The sequence below is a fragment of the Miniopterus schreibersii genome, assembly GCF_964146895.1.
Source record: "Miniopterus schreibersii genome assembly, chromosome: 12".
Taxonomy (NCBI): Eukaryota; Metazoa; Chordata; class Mammalia; order Chiroptera; family Miniopteridae; genus Miniopterus; species Miniopterus schreibersii.
The window spans coordinates 28,961,047-28,985,689 of record NC_138112.1 but is presented as its reverse complement, the minus strand read 5'-3'; the positions used below and the strand labels follow the sequence as shown (position 1 = coordinate 28,985,689).

At 36.6% G+C, this 24,643-nt stretch overlaps 1 protein-coding gene across 6 annotated transcripts in view; it reads left to right on the top strand.

Moving 5' to 3' along the window:
* The window catches only part of ANKRD42 (ankyrin repeat domain 42), a 37,223-nt gene extending 16,950 nt beyond the window's left edge, over positions 1-20,273 (top strand). For 3 of the 6 annotated variants that reach the window (XM_081153065.1, XM_081153066.1, XM_081153070.1), the window contains 7 exons: positions 577-777; positions 4,380-4,505; positions 8,172-8,277; positions 12,050-12,225; positions 13,397-13,523; positions 16,548-16,692; positions 18,831-18,968. In XM_081153065.1, the coding sequence (XP_081009191.1) occupies positions 577-777; positions 4,380-4,505; positions 8,172-8,277; positions 12,050-12,225; positions 13,397-13,523; positions 16,548-16,692; positions 18,831-18,920 (971 nt within the window). In that variant the 3' untranslated portion in view covers positions 18,921-18,968. Of the gene's footprint in view, positions 1-576; positions 778-4,379; positions 4,506-8,171; positions 8,278-12,049; positions 12,226-13,396; positions 13,524-16,547; positions 16,693-18,830; positions 18,969-19,591 lie in introns of those variants that run through there. The other 3 variants (XM_081153069.1, XM_081153068.1, XM_081153067.1) reach the window with 2 other exon arrangements.
* Positions 20,274-24,643: the final 4,370 nt, after the last annotated feature.

Sequence of the window (24,643 nt, the reverse complement as noted above, 5' to 3'; positions counted from 1 at the left end):
TTCTTGTTTGTTTTTTAGTCCTTTATGGCTTTAAAATATATATTGATTATTATTTTCTAGGATTTAGAGTAGAAAAGGTAGTGTGTATGCTTAGTTTGTGATTTTGATCCAGTCTTCTTGTTTATAATAAAAACGTTTGTGGAAAACAAAATACATAGTGATAAAAATAACATCATTCATATTTGCATAGTGGCTATTTTGGTTTATTCTCCCCTCCCCCCCTTTGCAAAATATTAAAAATATTTGTCTGTCTGTCATCTCTCTGTCTTACATAGCAAGCATTGTGTCATGTAATGGTAAGCTGCATAACTGGGATTTCACTTTCCAGCGCCTGCTGTTTGGTGACCCTCATCTGGCCTCTCCACACTCATACTAAGTATTGCTTTGGCATGACTGAAGGCTAAGGACATATAGTCTGGGAAAAGGTCTGTTATCCTTGCTCAGAGCATTTCCCTATTATATAGGGCAGGATAGTCATCTCTCTATGAGGATTAGAGCCAATGTGTCATTTCTTTTTTGATGATTATTTTTATTGTCAGTTTAAAAATGAAATTCTTTTTTTTCTCTCACCTGTAGTTCACTTAGCAGCCATGGAAGGCCACCTTCACTGTTTTAAATTTCTACTCAGTAGAATGAGCAGTGCAGCACAAGCTTTAAAAGCCTTCAATGACAATGGGGAAAATGTGCTGGACCTGGCCCAGAGGTTCTATAAGCAGAACATTTTACAGTTTATCCAGGGGGCTGAGTATGAAAGAAATGATCCAAAAGATCAGGAAAGTAAGTAATAAACCTGAAATGTTTCAGTATTTAATACGTGGAATAAATGAAAAAGGAAAAGAAATTATGAGTTAAATGTTATATTAAAGTCTGTTACATATCATTGTCCATGTATTTATTCATGTTCTCATCTTTATATGAAATATTTTAGGCAGAAATATACAGAGATTAATATAATGAACAATTTTCATACCATTGGATTTAATAATAAAATATTATAGGTACAGTTAAATCTTTTGATCCCTCTCCTCTAATACTACCCATTCCCTTTTCTTTTTCTTCAGAGGTAACTATTGTTTTTGGATTTGTAATTCCATTCTGTGGTTTTATATTTAGTATATATGTACTCACAAAAATATCCAGTATTGTTTTGTGTAATTTTAGAGTAAGAGACCAAACTGCTACAACTAAGAAATCCTAAAATTCAGCGGTTTAAATGGTATAGAAGTTTATTTCTTTTACATGACAACTTGGGTTGGAGAGTAAGTAAATCTGTTCTGTTTGGTCACTGAGGGACCTACTGTCTTCCCAACTAATTCTCTGTAGTTGTTGCTAATCCAGCAGGAGATGGGGAGAGAACAAGAGTATATGCCTAGGAATAGAAATTTTCAAGGTCTAATTTTCACATCATTTTGCTAACTTTCCATTACATAGCTGCAAGGAAGCCTGGAGAATTTACCACCTAGCTGAGAAGCCTCATCTCAGTTGCAACTAACTGTTTTACTAATGAAGGAAAGGGATTTTAGTAGACAGCCTTTGAATTAGCAGTCTTTGAAACTTCTTTTAAACTTCATAAAATGGCATAAAAGAGTACATATCCTTCTATGACTTACCTTCTATGACATATTTTTGAAATTAGGTTGATAGATATATCGTAGTTTATTCTTTTTAAGTGTTTGTGTAGTATTACATTTTATACAAACCATTATTTATCTGTTCTCCAATTTGCCATTTACATTGTTTACAATTTTTCACTATTACAATCAACATGGTTATGTCCATGTTCCTTATGTACATGTACAAGAGATTCTTTAGAGAAGTGCTTCCCTACCTTTCCACACATAGCCCACACAGAAAATTATATTTGTATGGCACACTGGGACATTGGATGAGGGTTCTTGGGGTACTGCCTAACTTTATTAAAGTACAATTTATATGCAATAAACGGTATTGATTTCAGGTGTGCAGTTAGATCCCTGGCTAGGAAGCTCAGTTGCTTAGAGTGTTGTCCCAACAAGCCAAGGTTGTGGGTTCAACCTCTACCAATGAATGCATAAATAAGTGGAACAACAAATCAGTGTTTCTCTCTCTCTCTCTCTCTCTCCCCACTTCCCTTCCTCTCTTTATTTAAAATTAAAGTGTTCAATTTGATGCATTTTCACAGTTGTATACACTCATTAAACCATTACCACAATCAAGGCACAAAACATTTCCATCATGTCAAAGGCTTTTTTTCCATACCCCCTTGAAGTTCATCCCTCCTTTGCCCTTGGCCCCACACAAACACTGATTTGCTGTCACTGTATATCAGTGATATTCAACCTTTTTTATCTCATGGCACACATAAACTAATTACTAAAATTCTGTGGCACACCAAAAAATACAACTTTTGCCAATCTGACAAAGAAAATAGGTATAATTTTGATTGATTCACACTGGACTGCTATTGTTGAGTTGGCTATTGCCATTTTTTAATTTGATAGTCTAAGGGAAAAAAAGTCAGTGCCCTGAACTGGAATTGAACCATGACCTCCTGGTTCATGGGTTGATGTTCAACCGCTGAGCCATGTTGGCTGGGCAGGTATTGCATGTTTTAAAAATTCTTGCAGGCACACCAGGTGAAAATCACTGCTCTAGGTTAGTTTGAATATTTTAATGGAACTGTTTTGAGTTTCATCTGTGTTATGTGTATTAGTAGTTCATTCCTTTTCATTGCTGAATACTATTCCACTGCATAGATGTACCATATTTTATCACTTCATCTGCTGATGAGTATTTGGATTGTTTCCTATTTTGGACTATTCTTAATAAAGCTGCTCTGAACATTTACATAGACATATGTTTGCAGTTCTCTTGGTAAATACAGAAGAGTGGGGCATATGGTAGGTTTATGTTTAACATTAAGAAGTTGTCTGTTTTCCAAAGTAGCTGTATTGCTTTATATCAGATATGCATGAGAATTATATTTGATCCGTGGCATTCCCAACATTTGATATGGTCAGTCTGTTTGATATTAGCCATTCTAATGGATGTATAGTGTTATATTATTGTGGTTTAATCTGCATTTTCTGATAACTAATAATATTGAGCATCTTTTCATATGGACATCATATATCTTCTTTTATGAAGTGTCCAATTCTTTTGCCTATTTTTATTGGGTTGCTTGTCTACTAATTATTGAATTTTAACAGTTCTTTATATTTTGTCAAATATATGTATTGCAGATATTTTCTCCCAGTCTGAAGCTTGCCTATTTTTATTTTTAGTAGTGTCTTTCAAAGAGCAAAAGTTTTAAATTTTGAAAAAGTACAATTTATCAATTTTTTTACAGGTCATGTTTTTTGTGTGTGTCCTATCTATGAAATATCTGCCCATCCCAAGGTCAGCAAGATATTCTCCTATGCTCTCTAGAAGTTTTCTAGTTTTAGCTTTTTAATTCATATCTTTGATTTATATCAAGTTAAATTTTATGTGTTGAGTGAGATAAAGTCTTGATTTTAATTAAAAAAAAAAAAAGTATAGCCACTTGTCCTAGCACCATATTTTTGGAAAGCAGCTTTGTCAAAAACCGGCCACCTGTATATGTATAGGTGTATTTCTGACCTCTTCATTCTATCTGTCTTATTGATAATGTCTGTTTATTTGCCAGTACTACACTGCTTTGATTACTGTACTTTTCAGGTAGTGTAAGTCTCCAACTTTGTTCTTTTTAACATACTCTTTGGTTATTCTAGGTTGTTTCCTTTCCATATGTAAAAATGAGAGTAGCTGTATCTCAGAGTTGTTGAGAGTGTTAAATGAGGCAGTCCTTACAACTGTGCCTGGCATTCAGTAAAGGCTGAATATATAAAAACATTTTATCAAGTATTTACTCTGTGCTAGTCACTAGGTCAGATATGTTCACACATGTATATGTGTATATGTATTTATATATGTATTTGTATATGTATACATACATACATACATACATACATTTTATCTGCTTCTAGTTTATTTTGCTTTCTTCACTCCCTTGCAAGCACAGAGAAAGAGTGGTTTGTGCAAATGTAAGACTTGAGACCAAGTACGTCTTTAGGCAAAGGGTTGAAAATGACCATCTCCTTGTGTTTTGTGGTGGCCCACCAGTAAAAGGGAACATGACTAAGAATAGTTCTGATATAATACTACTCTTAGCATGTTGAAGTGTTGAGGGGTGGAAGTGTGACACAATTAATAATAATTTTATTTTGTGGTTCTCTTTTCATTACTTTATTATCAACTAAAGTAAGTCCAATATAATATTCTCATACTTCAGTTAATATTGAAATCTAAAATGTGTGACTGCTTAAGGCAGGAAAATGAACTCATGTGTTTTACTGAAATGCTAAATTTTTTATTCATAGCTTTAGCATTTCCAGGTCATGTGGCTGCCTTTAAGGGTGATTTGGAAATGCTTAGGAAACTAATAGAAGATGGAGTAATCAATATTAATGAACGTGATAGTAACGGATCAACTCCTATGCATAAAGGTGGGTATGATTCCTGCTTAATTTTGAATTCTGATACAGTTGGACCTTTTAAAATAATTGTCCATCAGAAACACATGAAAATATACGGTATATAGAGTGCTTAATTTTTTTTTTAAAAGAATATCTCTTTATTGATTTCAGAGAGGGGAAGGGAGAGGGAGAGAGAGAGAGAAACATCAATGATGAGAGAGTCATTGATCAACTGCCTCCTGCACGCCCCCGACTGGGGATGGAGCCCGCAACCAGGGCATGTGCCCTGACCAGGAATTGAACCACGATCACCTGGATCCCAGATCAACTCTTAACCGCTGAGCCACGCCCGGCCAGGCTAGAGTGCTTAATTTTTAATTCAAGTGTGATATTCCTTTTATGATGTCAGACATTCACACATTATCAGATTTGAAGATAATTCCAATAGAAATTCTCTTTTGATATTGTCATGTAGTTAAGATGTTAATTTCACTGCTAGAGAAGTTTCTTAGGACTAGCATTTTCTTTGTACTAAAAATGAACTGTTCATGTAAAACAGAAACCATGTCTCTTGAAAAAGATCTAGCAGAATTTTCTTTGTTCTTATACTCCCCAAAAATGTTTTTACTTCCATAGAAATATCAATTAACATGATATGAACACATTTTCAAGATGTCTGCAACTTTTCTCTGCCCTCTCCTTTCTTCTGTGTGGAATTCTAAAATATTAATCAGGTTTTTTTGTTTTTTAATCAGACTTTGTCAAATTGTCAACTAGGTGTCAGGAGTATATCTCTAGGATTTATTCTCACTAATCTTCCTTTTATTTATAAAATATAAAACTAAATCTTTAACCTATTGCACCTGAAATTTCCGTTTGCTTCATTTGTGATGTTATAAGTTTCTTTATAATCTGACAGCTGGTAATTCTTGTAAAAGTCTTAGAGTAAAAAGACAGTAGTCTTGTTAATATAATGTGTTTGAATTGGACTTTATTTCATAAATAACCAATCACAGATTATGTTCCTGTTGGTTAGGTTCTTAGCTTAATCATTAAAGTTTGTTTAATTCATAATGTATCTTAAGAATATTAAGCACCATGTGTACCAATAGTTTTATGAGAGAAAAGCGTGGTTGGGGCAGGAAGAAGGGTAATGAAGGGAGTTTCTCTTATACATAGAAAGGGCCCCTCTTTGGTAAACACTACTTGGAGAATCTTGCTCCATTGATCTCTTCTATTTGTCTAGGTGCTAAAGCTTTTTCCTGTGGGATTTATGAATGAGACAGAGACTTAAAATGTGCATAAAATATTGTGTGTGTGTGTGTGTGTTTTAAAGAAATGTTCTGCCTTGTAGTAAAGCCCCCAATTCATAATATAGGTATAACCAGTTTTTATTCCTAATGTGTATGTGGGGTGTTTATGAGAGATCAAAAGAGAGGCTCACTCATGGTATTTATAATGCATCTTTGGGGGAACGGTAAAGTAAGTTTTATTGACAGATGGTTCACAGCCTATCTCAGTCATTTCTTCACCATTTGAACTGAGATGGGAATGAAGGATCTGGAAGAAGGTTCTAAAGAGATTGATGTACAACAGAGTGTTTTGGATACAGCCATTGTGAGAAGGTGAGAGGGTGAAAGTGAGGAGGAACCAAAAGGATTTGTCCTTCAGTCCTTCTCTTGTCAGTCTGTCTGTTAAGGACTCCTGGGGCCAGGGGTGGATCAGATGGTGTGGTGGAGGGGTAATAAGTGAGTACAGCAGGGGCAAAGGGCATTTTTGTGTATATTATCCTTTTCCTGGGAAATATCTGTATGTTTAAATTATACCCAAATTGGATAAATAAAAGTTGCCTTATAATTTAATTCACATTTTGTCAATCTATCTGCTTTTCCTTTCATTTAAATTTTGATTCAGTAGGTAAGCTGCAGTACCTATTAGTCATTTAATGGTTGTTAAATCCATTATGACTTCTCCTTTCTTTCATTTACTTTTAGGCCATAATTATTTCAAATATTTCTTAAAAATTTCTAGGCACTGCATAATTTTATCTTGTTCTCTTATAAAACATTGGTCAAATTAATCAACATACTCTAATCAATGTACAATAAGGGTCTTGGATAAAAAATTCTTTTATTGTATTTCATTGTAGATAAATTACTTAGACCTCCTCCCCCCTTGTAAATATTACCTGCGTAATAAAATGGAAATGTTGGGTTAAACTCACTCTGCCTTATAAAACTCACCATTGTTCAGGATTCATAAATATGATTTTGTAACTTTTACAGAAAATAGATGTTGCTGTTTTTGTGTAAAGTGAAGTTATTTTTAGAGATATGGGAAACCCTGTAGTATTCTTTGTTTGTTGGTTTGGATTTGCTGTAGGAGAAAGAGAAGCCCTAAGCTCCTTAGGAGCCAACTCTGAGTTTGGCAGATGGCTCTGAGTTAGTTATGGAAAAGTAGTACAAGAGTGCTTACAGACCTTTTGTAAGTTGGGCCATAGGGCTGTAGTGATGGGGCTGCTTTGTCACTGGACCTGGCTTTGCGTCCTTCCCTCCCTGTTCCTGCTATTGGAGGTGGATTCACTTTTTAAGGTACAAAGCCATACCAAAAGTTCATGCTCCGATTTATTTTACAGAGGCACATATATATTTAGCACCAACCATATGCCCACATCATGAAGACAGTATGAGATGCAGACTTTACTGTTCAGGTGCTATACATACTTATACCATGAACAGCTAGAGGTTTGAATGTATAAGTCAGGATGTAATAAATGGCAAAAAGATTTGGTTGTTAAAATATATGCAGTGGAATTCAGGAGTAGAAATTGAACAGAAGAAGTTGTTAAGAGTCAAATTATTGAGGAAGTGTTCATGGGAATTCAGAAATGATACCTTAAGTTTACATGACATTTAACAGGGTGCAAAACTGTCATATTTAATCCTTATTGTAATTTTTATAAATATGAAATTATCTCTGTAAAAGATGAGGAAATTGAGGTCTAGAGGAACCAGGTTTTTGTACTGAGGTTACACAGCTGGTAAGAGCAGAGCTGAGATTTCATTTATTTTTTCTTCATTCATTCACTCATCAACTCTATAGACATTTCACGGCCGTGAAAATTAATATTGAGGGAATGTGTTTTGAGGACAAGATTTAGAAAAAGATGGAAATAGTTTAGGTAATCAGTGGGGGACCTGTAAATTTTGAGTTGTGAGGGTCAGAGGAATATGCTATTAATATAAGATGGCACCAGATTTTCCAAGTCAGTGTGGGTCTCTGGCTAGATTGCCTCCCGTCCTGGTGTGATACGAGGTTGGTCAGGAGCTGTAAACAGCAGCCGAGAAGCAAGCACTGGATAAGGTTCAGGAAAGACTAGATGAATAGTTTCAGACCCATTACTTCTAGCTGTGTGGTGTGAAATAAATACCCTCTTTGAGCCTCAACTTCCATATCTATGTAAAGTTCTCTGTATAGGGGATAAGCACAGTACATATTCGATTAAATGTTTGTCTAATGAATGAATAAATGAAATAGAGAAAATTATATCTGCCCAACTTCCTTTTGTCAGTTATTGCAAGGATCAGTACTTATGAAAGTACCCTCTAATGGTACTATTCAAATTTTTGGAAAATTGCTCCTAATAACAATAACTCTTTTTGTCTATTTTCTGGTTTTGTGTGTGTTTGTTTATAGCTGCTGGACAAGGCCACATAGAATGTTTGCAGTGGATAATTAAAATGGGAGCAGACAGTAATATTACCAACAAAGCAGGGGAGAAACCCAGTGATGTGGCTAAGAGGTATCCCTATCTGCTTTACTACTTCTTTTGTTTTGTTTTGTTTTGTTTTGTTTTTAAAGTTTTGCATGTACTCTCTTATACTCAGAAATCTCTGAAGGTTTAATGGAATTATAAGACTCAGTCAAATGATGGAATGATAGTACTCAAGCTGAATAGACATTTGGCATTATATCAACTCTTTAAAGCAGTGATTCTCAACTGGGAGGTAGTATTGTTTCCCTTCCTGGGAGGAAGGACATTTGGAAATATGTGGGAGTTTGTCACAGTGATTAGTGACCATCACTAATATTTAGTGAGGTCAGGTCCAGGAATACTTAATGCTAAATATCCTACAGTACTCTGAATAGTGGTGCACAGCATAGAGTGATCCCACCCCAAATACTAGCACCTCTTGAGAAATATTGTGTGATAAAAAGGGGTAATCAAAAGGAGTCACATGGGTTTTGAAACAAATTTTGGTTTCAGGTTCTCAAGGAATATTTACTCCATTCATTTGTTTATTTGGTTGCTTTTTAAAAATTCAACTGTATTATACTTATCATGTTCCAAGTGCTATGGTTAGTGTTAGGATTACAAAGATGAAAAAACTCAGTTCTTGCCCTCAGAGAAGCTTAGAGTCTTGTGGAGAGACAAATTATAATTATTGTAACAATCATTATTAATTATAATCATCATTATGTGTAAACATTATTAATTATAATCATTATATTATATTATAAGGTACAATAAGAATGTAGGAGGAAAAGTGCCAAGTCTTCCTATTTGAAAGTTGTGGAGGAGAAATTTTAATACAGATGATAAGAGACATGAAGGAAACTCTAGGACAGAATTTATATAGAGGTAAAGGAAAACTATTTTTTTGGAGAAGCAACATTTATACTGACACTTGAAGGAGGAAGAGCTGTAAGAAGACACTTGTGTGTTGGAAGAATTGCATGTGGTTCAGAACTGCTTGAATCTAAGGTAGAAGTGTGTGCCCTGACCTGGTAGCTCAGTTGGTTAGAGTGTTGTTTGTAAAGGCCAAGGTTGTGGGTTTGATCCCTGGTCGGGTCACATACAAGAATCAACCAATGATACGTAAATAAGTGGAACAACAAGTTGATGTTTCTCTCTCTTCCTCTCTCTAAAATCAATAAATTAAAAAATAATAAAGTAGAAGTGTGGGCTAAAAGATGCAAATGAGGCTTGAAAGGATGCAAGGACCTAATTCATTAAATGTCCGTGCAATTTTTGTTTGTGAGTTCATGTTTCTTAAAATTTTGTTTGTAGGATTTCTTTGAAGCTTTGGAGTGTGGTTTTGTTGTACCATGTACCTAATCAACTGAGGCGCACTTTATTTTTATTTTTACAAACAGCTTTATCAAGGTAGAATTGGCATACGATAAAGTACATATACTTGTACCGTACAACTTAATGAATTCTGATATATGTATATACCACCCATGAAACCATCACAATCAAGATAATGAATATATTCATGACCCTCCAAAGTCTCCTTGCTTTCCTTTGTAACCTCTCTCCTTCCAACTACTGACTTCTCTAAGCAAACACTGATCCACTTTTTGTCACTGTAGATTAATTTGCATTTTTAGAGTTTTATATGAATGGAACCATCCTGTAAGTACTCTATAAAACTGGCTTCATAAGTATTAGTAGTTCATTTCTTATTGCTGAATAGTATTCCATCAGATGTAGAATTCCATAGTAATCCATGGTTTGATTATCCACTAACCTTTTTAAGGAGATCTTAATTGTATCCATTTTTTGGTGATTATGAATAAAGCTGTTGTACACATTCACATACAGGTTTTTGTGTGAATATAGGTTTTCAGTTCACTTGGGTAAATACTTAGGGGTAGTAATTGGTGGATCATATGCTAAGGGCATGTTTAACTTTATAAGAAACTGCTTTCCAAAGTGACTGTAGCAATTTGTATTCCTACCAGCAATGGATGAAAGTATCCGTTGCTCCTTAACCTCCTCAGCATTTGATATTGTCTTTGATTTTAGTAATTTTAATAGATGTGTAGTGGTATCTCATTGTAGTTTCAATTTGCATTTTTCTAATAAAAATAATTTTGATTTTGAGGGTTTTTTTTTCCATATACATATTTTCCATTTGTATATTTTCCTTTGGTGAAGTGACTGTTCAGATCTTTTGTCCACTTTTTAAAATTGGGCTGTTCCCTTATTGTTGAGTTTTAAGAGCTCTTTATATATTCTGGATACTAGTTTTTTCCTTACATTTTTATTTTGTAAAAATTTTATCTCAGTTTTGGCTTGCTTTTTCATTCTGTTAATGTCTTTGAAGAGCAGAAGTTTTTATCAATTTGTTCTTTTATGGATTATGCTTTTGGCATCATATCTAAGAAATTATTGATTAAAACAAAGTCACAAAGATTTTCTCCTATGTTTTCTTTTAGATGTTGCATAGTTTTAGGTTTTACATTGAGGTCTGTGATCCATTTCAAGTTACTTTTTGTATATATTGTGAGACATGCATCCAAGTTTTTCGTTTTTTTTTTTAATATAGATACCCAATTGTTGTTGCACCATTTGTGGAAAAGGCTGTCCTTTCCCCACTGTATTACCTTTGTGTCTTTGTCCAGGTTAAGTGTCCATATATGTGTGGACTTATTTTTAGACTTGTATTTTGTCTATTGACCTATTTGTCTATCTTTATACCAATATCACATGGGTGATTTAGTACTATGGATGTATCTAGAGTTGGTCATAATTTCTGGCCCACATTTCTTTGTAATTCATGCACCAAAATGCTAGGTCTGAATGTAATGTTATAGAAATAACCTTGAATCTGGTATAAAGCAAGTACTCAGTAAATGAGAGCTGTTAAATTACAACCTAGTAATGGAGCTAGTGATTTCTATTAACCTTACAACTTCCTACATATGTTGATTACTACATCTTTAATGATTTGTATTACCTGGTGAAAGGTAAGGATATATGTATTTGCATGTGTGTGTGTGGTTCTGTGGTTACATATGTGAAAAAAATAGAATATGAGATTTTTGTGTTTAGTGAGTAATTCTCCATGTCTTAAAAGAAAGCATTAAGCATCTCAGTTAGCAAAACTGTGGAAAAATATACAGATTACATGCAATTACAGTAACTCCAAAAACAAGAGTATATTACTGGAAGCTTCATTGAGATGTGAGAAAGATCAAAGAAAATAGAAAATATGGATGGAAAAGTCATTATTTTTCCATTAAATTTCAAAGCCATGCCAGGTACTTTGGATTGAGGAAGGGTGAAGATTAAAGGTAATAAAGCTATAGTTAGCCCTAAAACTAGAACCAGAACTAACTCGACAATCTGAATTAGGCCATCAGAAAAAGGTAGTAAATGCACGTGATCATATAGAGTGGTTTTGCTCTAAAATAAATAAAAACATATTTTAAAAAAATAGAATTATATGTCAAATAGAGTGGTTTTGGGCTTTCTATCCAATTTAGCAATTCTGTTTGGGTGTCCTCTCCCAGTTGGGTTTTTGCCAATAAAAATTATGGAATCTGTCTTTAATGCAACTGCTTGTCCTTAGTGTCCAGTAACTGTTTGAGTTTCCCATATAGCTGAATATAGTACCTGGATATAGTACATCAAATTGGCACTGATCTTCAGATACAGTTTTGCTTCTTTACTGGGAGGTGGGTTGGTGGCATAATAAACAAAGTGTAATTCCCTAAATTAAGTTCAAACTGCAGTCTCAATTTGAAAATTGTGGTTCTTGTTAATTGTTGATTCTTTCCTATAGGTTTGCCCACTTAGCAGCAGTAAAGCTATTAGAGGGGCAACAGAAATATGATATAGATGATGAGAATGAAATTGATGAAGATGATATGAAGTTTTTTATAAGACATGGTGTTGAGGGAAGCACTGATGCCAAGGATGATTTACATCTTAATGAGTCAGATAAAACAGATGCCAGAAGTAAGTGGGTCAACTCTGTTGTGATTATTTAAGAAATGCCATAGTCATCTTTTATTTTATTTTTTTACCACAAATTTGGAAATTATCCTAAAGATAGTTACTATCTACAAAGTAAAATACTTTCATTTTGGGGGGAACCAGAACTAGTATAATTTTTGTACTAGGGGTTCTTGAACATATAAAAAATGTAAGACATGATCTCTTTCCCTCAAGGAGGAAAATGTTATATAAGAGAAAACATTATTTAAGTGGATCATAGGAAACAGGAAGAGACATCTCAAGGATTTCCATGGTTAGTTGGCAAATGATGTTTACAGATAATAATAGCAGCAAATAGTTATTGTCTACTATGTGCCAGATACTGTTGTAGATATTGGAGAAACAGTGAACAAAATCCCCACCAAGAACTTACATTCTGGTGATGGTGGTGGCGACAGATGTTTAATAAGAAAATAGATACATAGAGAAAATAAAGTAGGGTGGTGCTATAGATAACCATTAGAGGACCCCTTTCTAAGGGAGTGACATTTGAGAAGAGACCTGAGCTTATAGATGCCAATAACCTGTTCCCCTCCATCCATCAAGTTCATAAGCAACAGTATATCCAGATGATGTCAAATGTCCCTTGGGGGAGAAAATCACCCTAGGTTAAGAAGCACTGCCATGCAGGATAGGAAATTCATAGGTTCAATAGTTGGAGAACAGCTAAAAGCAGCTCTCAGCACACTTCATTTGCCCGCTATCCTCTTGCATAGATATTACAAGTAACTAATCATAACATTTGGGGGCTGGATTAGCTCTTATTTGTTTTAAATCAGCATATATCAGTTTTTTAAATTTTTTGACATACCATAGATTATGCCTGGTCCTATAATATACGGTTAGCCCTAAAACACTTCTAGTCTTTAAACCTTTTTGTTCATAGTATTAAAAGTGAAAACAATCTGGTACATCCTCCAAGAGCAGGAAAAGAATCCTCTGTTTAGGTTTGTCATTGCTTATTCATCCAAATATTCTGTTACTGATATTTAACCTTCTATGTATATGGCACCTCCCTCCACCCTCATCCCCAAACCACGCAGACACTGGCTTTAGAAGAAGAATAGGCTCCAGGACGAGCATCCTTTGGGCACCTGTCTAAACTACATTTCTATTCAACTCTGTCTTGCAGTGAGAGCTTATAAGAAAATTGTAGAATTGAGACACCTCCTAGAAATTGCTGAGAGCAACTATAAACACTTGGGAGGGATAACAGAAGAAGATCTAAAGCAGAACAAAGAGCGGCTGGAGTCTGAAAAGTAATGTCCCTCAAACTTTAATGGTTTGTTTTTAGTTCTCTCTCTAAATGCCATGTGAGGGTTTGCTGACCAACAACTTGTTTTTTTGTCCTTGGAGTGTAAGATTCTGTTCTGTTTTCCTCCTAAGACCCAAGATGGAGAAGGTGTTAAGGTTTTTTGTATTGTGGTAAAATATACATAACATAAAATGTATCATCTTAACCATTTTTAAGTACAATTCAGTAGTGTTAAATACATTCACATTTTTGCACAACCAAACTCCAGAACTTTTTTCATCTTGAAAAACTGAGACTCTATAGAGTTAAGATTTTTTTTTTTTTTTGAGACTACAGCTACTTCAGGCTTTTCAACTGACACATTCTCTAACCACCCCTATCAAATTGGACTGCTTGCTCATGAATCTGAGACTGTGTCCACTGTCTTGGTACCTCATCAGAGGATGCCGTGTGTCTAGAAGCAGTAAGCAGGTGCATCCTTTACTTCCAGTACCTTTAGTTGGCTCTCTGCACGTTTGGTGCCTCTCTCATTAATTAATGGCTGCTGGAATAGAGGATGCCTCATGCTTTATTTCCTTCCACTGCCTCTCTGCTTGTCTGTCTGCTTTTCAGAGTGGACAGGGAACAAAGGGAGATAGGAGAGGAGACTTTTAATTTAATTAAGACTTGGGTCTGTAAAGAGCAGTACACATGGATTCTCCTCTTTGCCTGCCCTTTCCTTTGGTTGAGTCTCTTTCCCTCATACTCTTAGAACCTCCTGTTTCCCTTTCCTCCATAGACTCAGTAAGAGATCTGGTAAATACATTCAGAGTAACATCTAAATCTTTGATAAGGGTTAATATGTTATCTTTCCATGGGTGCTTGGAAATTTGAACAGAAGACAAAGCTTTAAGCCAAAATACTCTCTTAGTGGGATTTTAGACACTAGGAAACTGGCAAAGCAGAAAAAAAAATTTTTTTTAAATTGTGGCTTCTTGGTATCTCACAATCACGTTCTTTAGGTAGCTGTCCATTTTCTCTGTATTGATTACAGTATTTTGAGATATAGAGTGTTTTTAGTATTGGCCTTTGCCTAAGAGCCTAACTGAAAGTTTTTAGATCTATTGTAGTCTAGAAAATTCTTCACAGTGAAGCAATTCTTTCCTAGATAATGAGCTTTAAATTTTGGTTTCCTTTGCTTCTCTTCTAAGGCAGATTACTATACTATTGCTACGGCTGCTTGAATTACTTCTGAGCACTACCACATGCTAGCCACTAGATAAGTTTCTTATATACATTATCTCATGCAGTCTTCACAGCTCCAAGAGCTCACTGCATGGATTAGGAAACCAAGACTTAATACAGAGGTTAAGTTACTTGCATAAAGTCACAAAGGGAGGAGTAAGGGTGTGTGAGGGGTGGGGGTGTGTGGCCAGGATTTGAGCTTGAGTCTATATGACTCCAAACCCGTTATCTAAGATTATTATGATTTTAACAGTCCTTAATAGATAATGTTCACATTTCAATGAGAAATGGTTATACTATTTATGTAATTTTGAACAGAATTTTTTTGAAGATGGCTGTAGCTTTTGTTCCAGGATATAGTTTCCTGTCAGCTGAGACTGTCATGTTCCGTCTGAGCTTTGATTCTTCTCTAGCATTTGTTCTGCAGTTGTGTTGAGTGCATCTTAAGACATTTCTTCTCTGCGTACAAACTCCTGATCTTAGACCTAATTGTAAAGAAAAACTGGGTAAGCATTGATTTGAGGGATGTCCTTTTGGTTTTTGTTGTTATCCATTAGTTGCTCAAACTTACAATGCACCAAAACATGGTTGTATTACTCTGCCTGGGGCATGATTTTCTCTTATTTGCTGAATCCTAGCCTTCCACGCTTTACATTCTTCCTCCCTATACCCAGTCTTAACCCCACTCACTCCTCTTGCCTGGATTTATTTTAACTTCTTCCTGATATGTTTTCCAGCTCCCTGTTGCTGCCCTCTAATCCTCTGCCCCCATATCCTGCAGCCTCTTCTCAACACAGTGTACTGATTTTAAAACCTAAGGCAGATAAATCTCATAAAGAAAGAAGCCAGGCACATAAAAGTATGTAATGTACAATTTCATTTATAAGCATAGGCAGAGCTAATCTAAATGGAAGATATTCAGAAATGTGGTTGCCTATGGGAGGATTGCCTGGGAAGGGCATGAGGGAACTTCTGAGGTGATAGAAGTATTCTGTGTCTTGGTAGCAGTGGTGGATACAAAGGTTTACATATTAATCAAGACTCATTGAATTGTCCTCTTGATATTTGTGTATTCCACTCAAAGTAAATTCTACATCATTAGGAAAAAACCCAAAGCAAAACAAAACAAATCTCAGTCAGATCATGCCATTTCTCTGCTCAGGCCCTCCAGTGGGGTCTCCCACTTCACTCAGTAAAAGCTCTATTTTTACGGATCCCCTTTACCTCTCTGACCCACTCCCCTCCCTTTTATACTTTATTCTAGCCACATGGCCTTTGGTTTTCTTTCAGTACACCAGGCATACTTCTGACTTGGGGCCTTTGCACTTGCTGTTCCCTCTGTGTGGAATGCCCTTCCCCCAGATGTCTACTTGATTCTCTCTCTTACTGCTTTAGAACTTCGCTCAGAAGCACCTCCTCGGTAAGGCCTTCCCTGGCCACTGTGTATGAAGTGTTAATCCCCTCTTCAACAACATTTTCTACTACTCTTTCTTGCTTTATTTTTTCTCCCTTAGCATTTATCAACTTCCAACATTCCATATTTACTTTTTTTTCTTCTTTCCTTGTCTGTCTTCCTCCATTGCTAAGGCAAGACCACGAGGGCAGATTTGGCCTGTTTGGTTCACTGCCGTATCCCCAGTGTCTAGATCAGCGCTGGTTCATAGTAGACTCTCAATTCATATTTGTCAAATAAACAGTTGTTTTTTATTTGCCTTAAATACAATGCATGGATGCTTTTCACTGTTACCAAAAATAATATTTAGTTCATATTGGAGACTGACTGAAAATAATCTGTTTTTGACAGGACTATCCAAGAGCTGCAGGGCCAGCTGGAGTACGAACGACTACGAAGAGAAAAGTTAGAATGTCAGCTGGATGAGTGTCGAGCAGAGGTGGATCAACTTAGGGAGACCCTGGAAAAGCTTCAGGTCTCCAACCTTATGGCAGTGGTTAGTGTCCTTCTTAACATATTTGTCTTTCTCAGGAAGTAGTATACAAGAGTAGCTAAGAGTTCTAGCTTTGGACTGGGGCTGTTTGGATTTGAATCCTGGGCACAACCCTTTTTGCTTGAACATGTCATTTAACATTTCTATGCCTTAGTTGTAAACTGGAGATAATACTTTATACTTTCTAGAGTGTTGTAAGGATTAAAGGAATATATATGTGTGTGTGTGTGTGTGTATATGTATTCTTTTATATATACACACACATATATCCATATATATCCATATATATATTGGTTAGAACAGCAGCCTGGTTAAGAATTCTAAGGCAGTTAGAGAGTATATATATATTTTTTAACATTCTAAAGAGCCAAAATAAAGTGGTTTGATTGGAATCCATGTAAGAAAGCTTCAGCTTCTCAAAAGAGCAGTTCTAAGAAATAGAAAGGAGCCACATGGAAGTTGTCCTACTGTCCCTTTGTTCAGGTTACAGAGTAATAAAAAGAACATTTGTAACACTTTATAAAGTTCTCACACATGTTATCACATGTCAACTGACCTGCCCTCCTTTAACATCTGAGGAAAGTGAGGCTCAGAGAGGTGATTTGTCTAAATTCTCACAATTAGTTATGGTAGGATCAGTATTCAGTCTCTAACTTTTGATGTCATAGCCTAAGCTCTTTCTATAATTCCCAGCTGCAACTATGAATTTGGAATTCAGAATATAGCAAAACTTCTGAATCTGAGTCTCAATTTCCTCATCTGTAAAATGGGGATAACATCTACCTCATGGCATTGCATTGATGTTAAAGGACTCTGTATAGAAACCCTGAGCTATTTTCTGTCTAGTAGTATTCATAGTATTATTATATTCTCCTCATTGCCTTTTCTCCATTTTTCTTCCTTCCTTCCCATTTTTTATGTTCAAGCTGAATAAACATAGTCTATGGATAAGTAAATGTGTAGAGCCCTATGCGTTTGAGAGTAGGGGTTAGTTAGTTTATTTTGGAGTCTAAATAAATAAAGTATAAATAAAATGAAGTTCATTTAGTGCTCAGTTATATTGATTTTTCAAGACGCTCTGACTAAATCTCCTGCCACCTTCTGGTCAGGACCTGTGATTGATTACAATTGTATCTTTAAGACCTTTCCCCATGTAATAGATTCTTGTTATATATGTGAAGTATGAAGTATGGTGGCACCATATGCCAGGTTCCAATGAAAGGTTCGTTCGTGGGTTTTAGACTAGTTGGTCTGCTTTTCGAAGGGAAGAGACCATCTATATTACCCTGCGCTCACCAGTGCTTGCCACACTGTAAGTGGTGCTGCCAGATTCTCCATCTAGTCCCATCAAGTTTGCAGCTGAGAGAGGCGGGAGGAACAGACATGTGGTTCTCTTTTTTCAGGTGGTGTTGGGATAATGGCAGCTTACTCCTATGTTTGTATAGTACCATTTGAGTTAAGCTGACTGACCTCATTACAAAGGCATGGGCAGGAACACCCAGGGGAATACTGACTCCAGCCATGGCATCTCCCCATGGGCGTGCGCCTTGTGCTGTTCTTGGAGCCCCTGCATTCAGATCTGTCCTCCCTAACTGGGTGCAAGCATTTTTGACTGGAAGAATTACTCAAAGATGATTAACATCTAGTGAGCATCCACTGTGTTTCTAGCCCTCTCTTGCTCCTTCCCATAGCATTTATTAACTGAATCTTCTGTGCTAGGTCCTGAGGATACCATGTGAACACGGAGGGAATGGAGGAGCCAGGAAGTGTGATTTCTGGCTCTATGGGGCTTGCACAGAATACAGAAGATGACAAAGTAACACTGTGCATTTCAGTCAGCAATCTGTTGTGGAATGTTAGTCTAAGTTAGAAGCAGAACTGAGGTGTTCATTTTGGGGACTTACTAGGGGGAGATAGTACTGGATGGTTTCTCAAGGTGCCTCCTAGTTTTATGAGTCAGCACAATAGGATGTGCTGGTCCTTCAGTTTTAAGAATTTATTTATACAAAATCCTAAAAGAACTTTAATCCAGAGTTGAAAATATCAGTATCATTAATTTTTTTCTTTTGGAACAGACACCATAGAAAGATGAAATGCGTCTAGGGTAGAAGTCAGATTTGGTTCTTTTTCTTTATTTGTAGGAAGATGACTCTTCCTGTGAGTTAAGCAAAGAGAAGAGCCGAGTGAAGAAAAAAGTGTCTTCTGGGGGAGTTTTTGTGAGAAGGTACTAATCAGTGAAATAGCTTTAAATAAACTTGCTTGATTTTTCTCTTTTATTTAAAATTTGATATGTTTATTTGTGTAAACTCTTCTAAAATTAATCTGATAGCCTATTACTCCAATTCTGAAGGCAGAAATATGTTACATAACATCAAAGAAATTGTTAAAATTACATGGACTCAGTTGTACTCCCCTCCCAATATATTATTTTTGTATTTATGTTGGCAAGACAAGATTCTAGATTTATGAGTAATTAATTTAGCAAATATTCACATAAACTTTAAAATACAACATGGTACAGTCTAGTATTCAAAAGAAATCCATTTCTAGATGTTAAAAATTATGCTAGATATGAAAAATTAGTAAAAATTCTATTATAGCTTCATAATAGAATTATAATATTTCTTTTTTTTTTTTTTTAAATATCGTTATTGATTTCAGAGAGAGGAAAGGAGAGGGAGAGAGACAGAAACATCAATGATGAGAGAGTCATTGATCGAGCCCACGACCTGGGCATGTGCCCTGACCGGGAATTGAACCCCTATCGCCTGGATCCTAGGTCAATGCTCAACCGCTGAGCCACGCCCGGCCGGGCTAATATTTCTTTTACTTTCTAGAAAGTACCATGTACTACTATTAGGGTACTTTTTTTTTTTTTTTTTTTTTACTTTTAACTTTTCAGGTGACTTGACTGTTAAAAAGCATCTGGACTTGGGAGAAAATACAACATAAGACCAGTAAGTTTTGGAAAAGGACAACTTTACAGTGACAACCAAATATCTCACTCAGGAAGGTTTTACAGAAAATGAAGACCAGTGCTTGTAAAAGGATAAAAACCCAAACATAATGTGTGCTTACTAAGAATACCCATGTAAGTAACCTGCTTTAAAATTCAACCGTTGCTCTGCCTTGCAAGCTCTGTAAGAAAGGAATATAGACACAAGGCAGATTGGACAGAATAAAACACATGGTTTTACTACTTTTTCCCCCTCTACTTGGCTGACCAAAAAGACAACTGTGGCATTTCAGTTCAGTTCTGACTTCAATTCCCCCACTTTTCCTCCCCGACCCCACTCCCCCTCGACCTAGCAAAGATTTGTCACTCTCCTGGGTCAGTTGCCTAGATCCTGCCTCCCCCTGAAGATCTGATTGCTAGCTTTGGGCTTCACTGGCAGCAGCTTCACGCCGTACATCAGACTGTTCACCCTGCAGGCCCTGGCATGTACCTTACATGGATGCTAAAGGCTATTTGGACCCTATCACTGGGACCAGTTTGCCCTGGCATGAGTGCATGCGGTTGCTAAGGCCAGTACAGGGCTGGTCAGCGGTCTGTAAGCAAGTATTAAAACATTTTTGGTAACTTTCATGGTCATTATTGTTAGTTTTTCTGTGGTTTCCAATAGGCTTTCAATCTGTAGTAATAATAGTTGTCAACATTTATTGGGCACTTATGTGTGAGATCTGTGCCAAGTCCTTTACGGATATTCTCTCAGTTCTCACAACAAACAGCTGTATGTAATAGATATATTTCATACATGGAGGTTAATTAATTTGCCCGGAATCGCACAGCAATATGGAGCCAGGATTCTAATCTTAACAGGGAAAGTTCAGAGTCTGCATTATTCTTACCCACTGCTGGAATTCCCAGCTCCACCATTTCTCTCACCTTCTGGGATTCTTAGCCTTACATTTTCTTTCTAGCCTGGTGACCCTAAAGTTAAACCCAGTCCTGGAAATAGTCTGTTATACTTGCTCCAGTTTTCTCAAGGCTGCGTCTCTAGTCTCTCTGTACTAGGGAGGTAGGAAATAGCAGAACAGCGTTGCAGAGGTTGCTTTGTCATCTCCCAGTATCTATCCTCCCCTTTTTCTGTAACATTAGGATTTTCCTGGGCTTGTGGCTGCTTGTGGCTGCTCCAGCTTCCTTTGCATCTAAGATACCAAGTTGTGGCCAATAGAGCGTGAGCAAAAATGGTATGTATAACCTTAGGGTCATGCCTCTAAAGGGAGAGGTTTGCCCACCTCTTGCCAATTTCTTCTTCTGGAATGTGGATGTGGTGGTGAGTCATTGGACCTTGTGAATGAGGGCCACACAGGGATGTTAGAGCAGTGAGATAAGTAGGAGCCTGGCCCCTGATGCAGAGAGCTGACACGCTAGCCCTGGAATGCTTACACTTGGATTGTAGGTAAGAGAGAAATAAACCTCTGTATTATTTAAGCCACTATTATTTTGGGTTTATTGTAGCAGCTAAATCTAAATTGTAGTCTAACACCCAAAATTATGTGTATCTGATTTTAAATTACAAAAATATATTATTGTCATGTTACATGTGGTGTTTTCCAGCACTAACAACCACTTCTCTGGTTTCTCTGGACACCAACTGGGTGTTCAACAATTCAGTTTAGACATCAACTATCCAAAATTAGTGTCAGACTCCACAAGTTAAGGGCTCCATCTCACTAAACTGCCCCACTTCAGATACCATTTGCAAATCCCAGGTTGTCATGGGTACTTCTAATTGCTGTTCTTCTGGGGGGTTCCCATATCACCCTCCTTAGGTTCAGTAATTTGCTAGAATAACTCACAGAACTCAGGAAAACACTTTACTTACTATTACCAGTTTATTAAAATGGATACATCTCAGGAACAGCCAAATGGGAGATGCTCAGGGCAAGGTATAGAGTGAGAGGTGTGTGGCACTTCCACGCCCTCTGGGTGTTTCACCCTCCCGGCACCTCAGTGTGTTCATCGGGTTGGCTGTTGGTGATTGAACTCAATGGCTAGCTCCTCTCCTTTCTTTTCCCCTCCCTAGAGGCTGAAGTAGGGAGTAGGGGAGACTAAAAGTTTCAACTCTCTAATCATGTGTTGGTCTTTCTGGTAACCAGTCTCCATTCTGAAGCTATGAGGCTAGGGGCTCCTAACTACTGGTCATCTCAGCATGAAAAAAAAACACTGTCACTCCGGAGATTCCAAGAATTTTAGGGGCTGTGTGCCAGGAAAACAAAAGCTCCTTATCACCTCTATCACTCAGGAAATAAGGGTTTTATGAGTTCTGTGCCAGGAACTGGGATGAAAACCAAATATATGTTTATTATGCTACATTATAGTAATATAAATAAGTAAAAATATATAAAGTAAAAAAGATGTTAAAAGAGATATGGGTAGAAACTAATATTTTTTCCCCGTGCCTCATTAGACTGTCCATCTCTTGAAATAGAGGGCTCAACTTGGAGGTTACTAGGATATTAAGTAAGAACATGAGATTTGGAGTTTAAGTCTTTGTCACTTATCTACTGTGTGATCTTGGCAAGTTACTTAACTTTGCTTAGCTTGTTTCTTTAGCTGTAAAATGAGGATAATACTACTTGCCTAAGAGGATTGCTGTGAAAAATATGTGAGTTGCTACATATTTTCTTTTAGCATATTCACTGTTGTATAGTCACTAGTCTACAAAATGCAATCACTGCTTTCAGTGTTGGTGACCCTTAGCCTTTTCTACTGCCTCACCTCATTTATTCTTTATATTAAAAAAATATTTAGAACTTTTGAATATTTAAAACTTAAGACGTTACATATCTAAATTCTTGAAGATTGATGAAAATGGGCGCTATAAGCTTTAAATTGTTTTTCAAATATAGTGAAAGGATTTTACTGACTCTTGACTAGTCCTTACATTATCTTGCCTGGTCTACTGTCACTAAATAGTATGAATGGGCAAGTCAGGATCTAGTCTATGGCCATAAGCAAGGTGAAGGTAACTAATCGTCTTGGAGACTTACCACCTACTGAAAACACCGAAAAGGTGTATAGTGTTCTCAGAACCTCTATAAATGAAAGATTCCCACCACACCCATAATAAAACATTTAAAGTATTAAAAAGTTTGGGTTAAGGTTGAGATCTATGCATATCGTTTATTCCACAGGCATTTAAGAAGTACCTCATATATGCTTAGAGGCCTTCTGGGAACTCACAGTTTAGTATAAGAAACAGACATACACAACAATAGCTATTCTATAGTGAGTGGAAGTGCTGGAATAGAGGTGTAGTTTTGAGGTACATGGGAACACAATCCTCTCATTTTTCATTTCAGATATTTCCATTCCCTAAACAAAAATCTATCTAAACTCCAAAAATAACACCAAAATGAAGTATCCACAGAAAAGATACAGGATCTAGAAGTAGTGGGAATAGGGTATGGTATATATACTTCTATTCTTCCATTATTAGATGCAAAGCACTTCACTTGCCAAATCCTTACAGATGGAACAGATCTATTTTACTATTAATGGCTATGAACTGGGAATATGCATCTTTATTTGTTGAGGTTTCAGGAGATCCAATAAATGGCACCCCCTCCGTCCCATCTGGGTTGTGAACCTAATTGAGATAGAGAACAGATTGAATTGATATAGAGTGCTAAATAGTACCTCTATTTAGTAATAAAACTGATATTGGAGAATATGGTTTAGATCTTCAGTCCAGGTGTCCTATCACTGAACCTCATAACTGGACAGATTTATTTACCCTGCCCCAAGCATCGTTGTAGTGGGGTAGGCTTCACCCGCAGAGGAGCAGCCTGCCCCTGGGCTTGGCCCACCCGAGCAGAACAGAGTGAATGCTCTGTCGTCAGGCTGGTCCCGAACAGGACTGCGGAGGAAGTGGCAGCAGCACAGTGCAACAACTTCAGACTGCTTTCTGGCGGTGTAGCAGTCACAGTATGACCGGCCACCTAGAGTTACCAGCCAAATCACTTCCAGGGTGCGACCTGGGCCGTTTCTCCCTGCACGTCACTGGGGCAGGTGGATGAGGAGAGGAAGTGACGACAGTGTTATGCTGCTGGAGCTGCTTTCACGTGGAGGGAAGAGTACGCCCTCTCAGTACTTTATTGTAAATTATAACCAACCACTAACTTATTTACTTGCTCACCGCCCATCTTCTCCGCTGATTGTCAGTTCCATGAGAACGAACTGGGTTCACCTTTGTGCACATGGGACCGGCATGTTGTCCAGCACTTAGCAGGGATTCTTATTTATTCAGTGAACGAACGCTTTGTAGAGTTAATTATAATGAACCTTTTGGTCCTTATTCATTCATTCATTCAATAAAAATTTACAGTGCACCAAGAATTTTCTTAGGCAAGAGAATTCTGAGATAGAAATGAATCAGAACGTAACAGGATATTAAAATAGTTGTTTCAAAAACAACAGATCCTTGAAGAAAATTTAGGTGGAAAGTGATTCTCACGGGACCATATGGGCCAGTCTTTGACTTGACTGCTCTATTCAAATTCCCCACTTATAACTAAAGAAATGATGGGGTTATTTTTAATATACTGAATAAATAATGGATTATCAAACTTTTAAAGCTATTGCCAAGGCGTTATGAAGTCCTTGGCTTTTTGTTCTGGTTAAAACTGAAGGTCTGAGTTGAAAATATTTTGTACTTTCTTTGAAATTACATGTATTCTATTAAGATACTATTACATAAGGAAAAATACACAGTAGACCCAATAACAATAAAAACAAAAGTATGAGTTTCTTTAGAGTAGGGATTATATACAAATAGATGTCTGCTGAATCTTAGTATCATAAGAAAAAGCTTTATTTTAAGCAATAAATTTGAAGCAAGTACAAATGGGTTCTTGTAAATCAAAATTTTTTTAAATAAATGTACTAATCAGGGCTTAAGATTTAGCAACTCTACGAATTTCATATTAAGTGTCATACACTTGCACT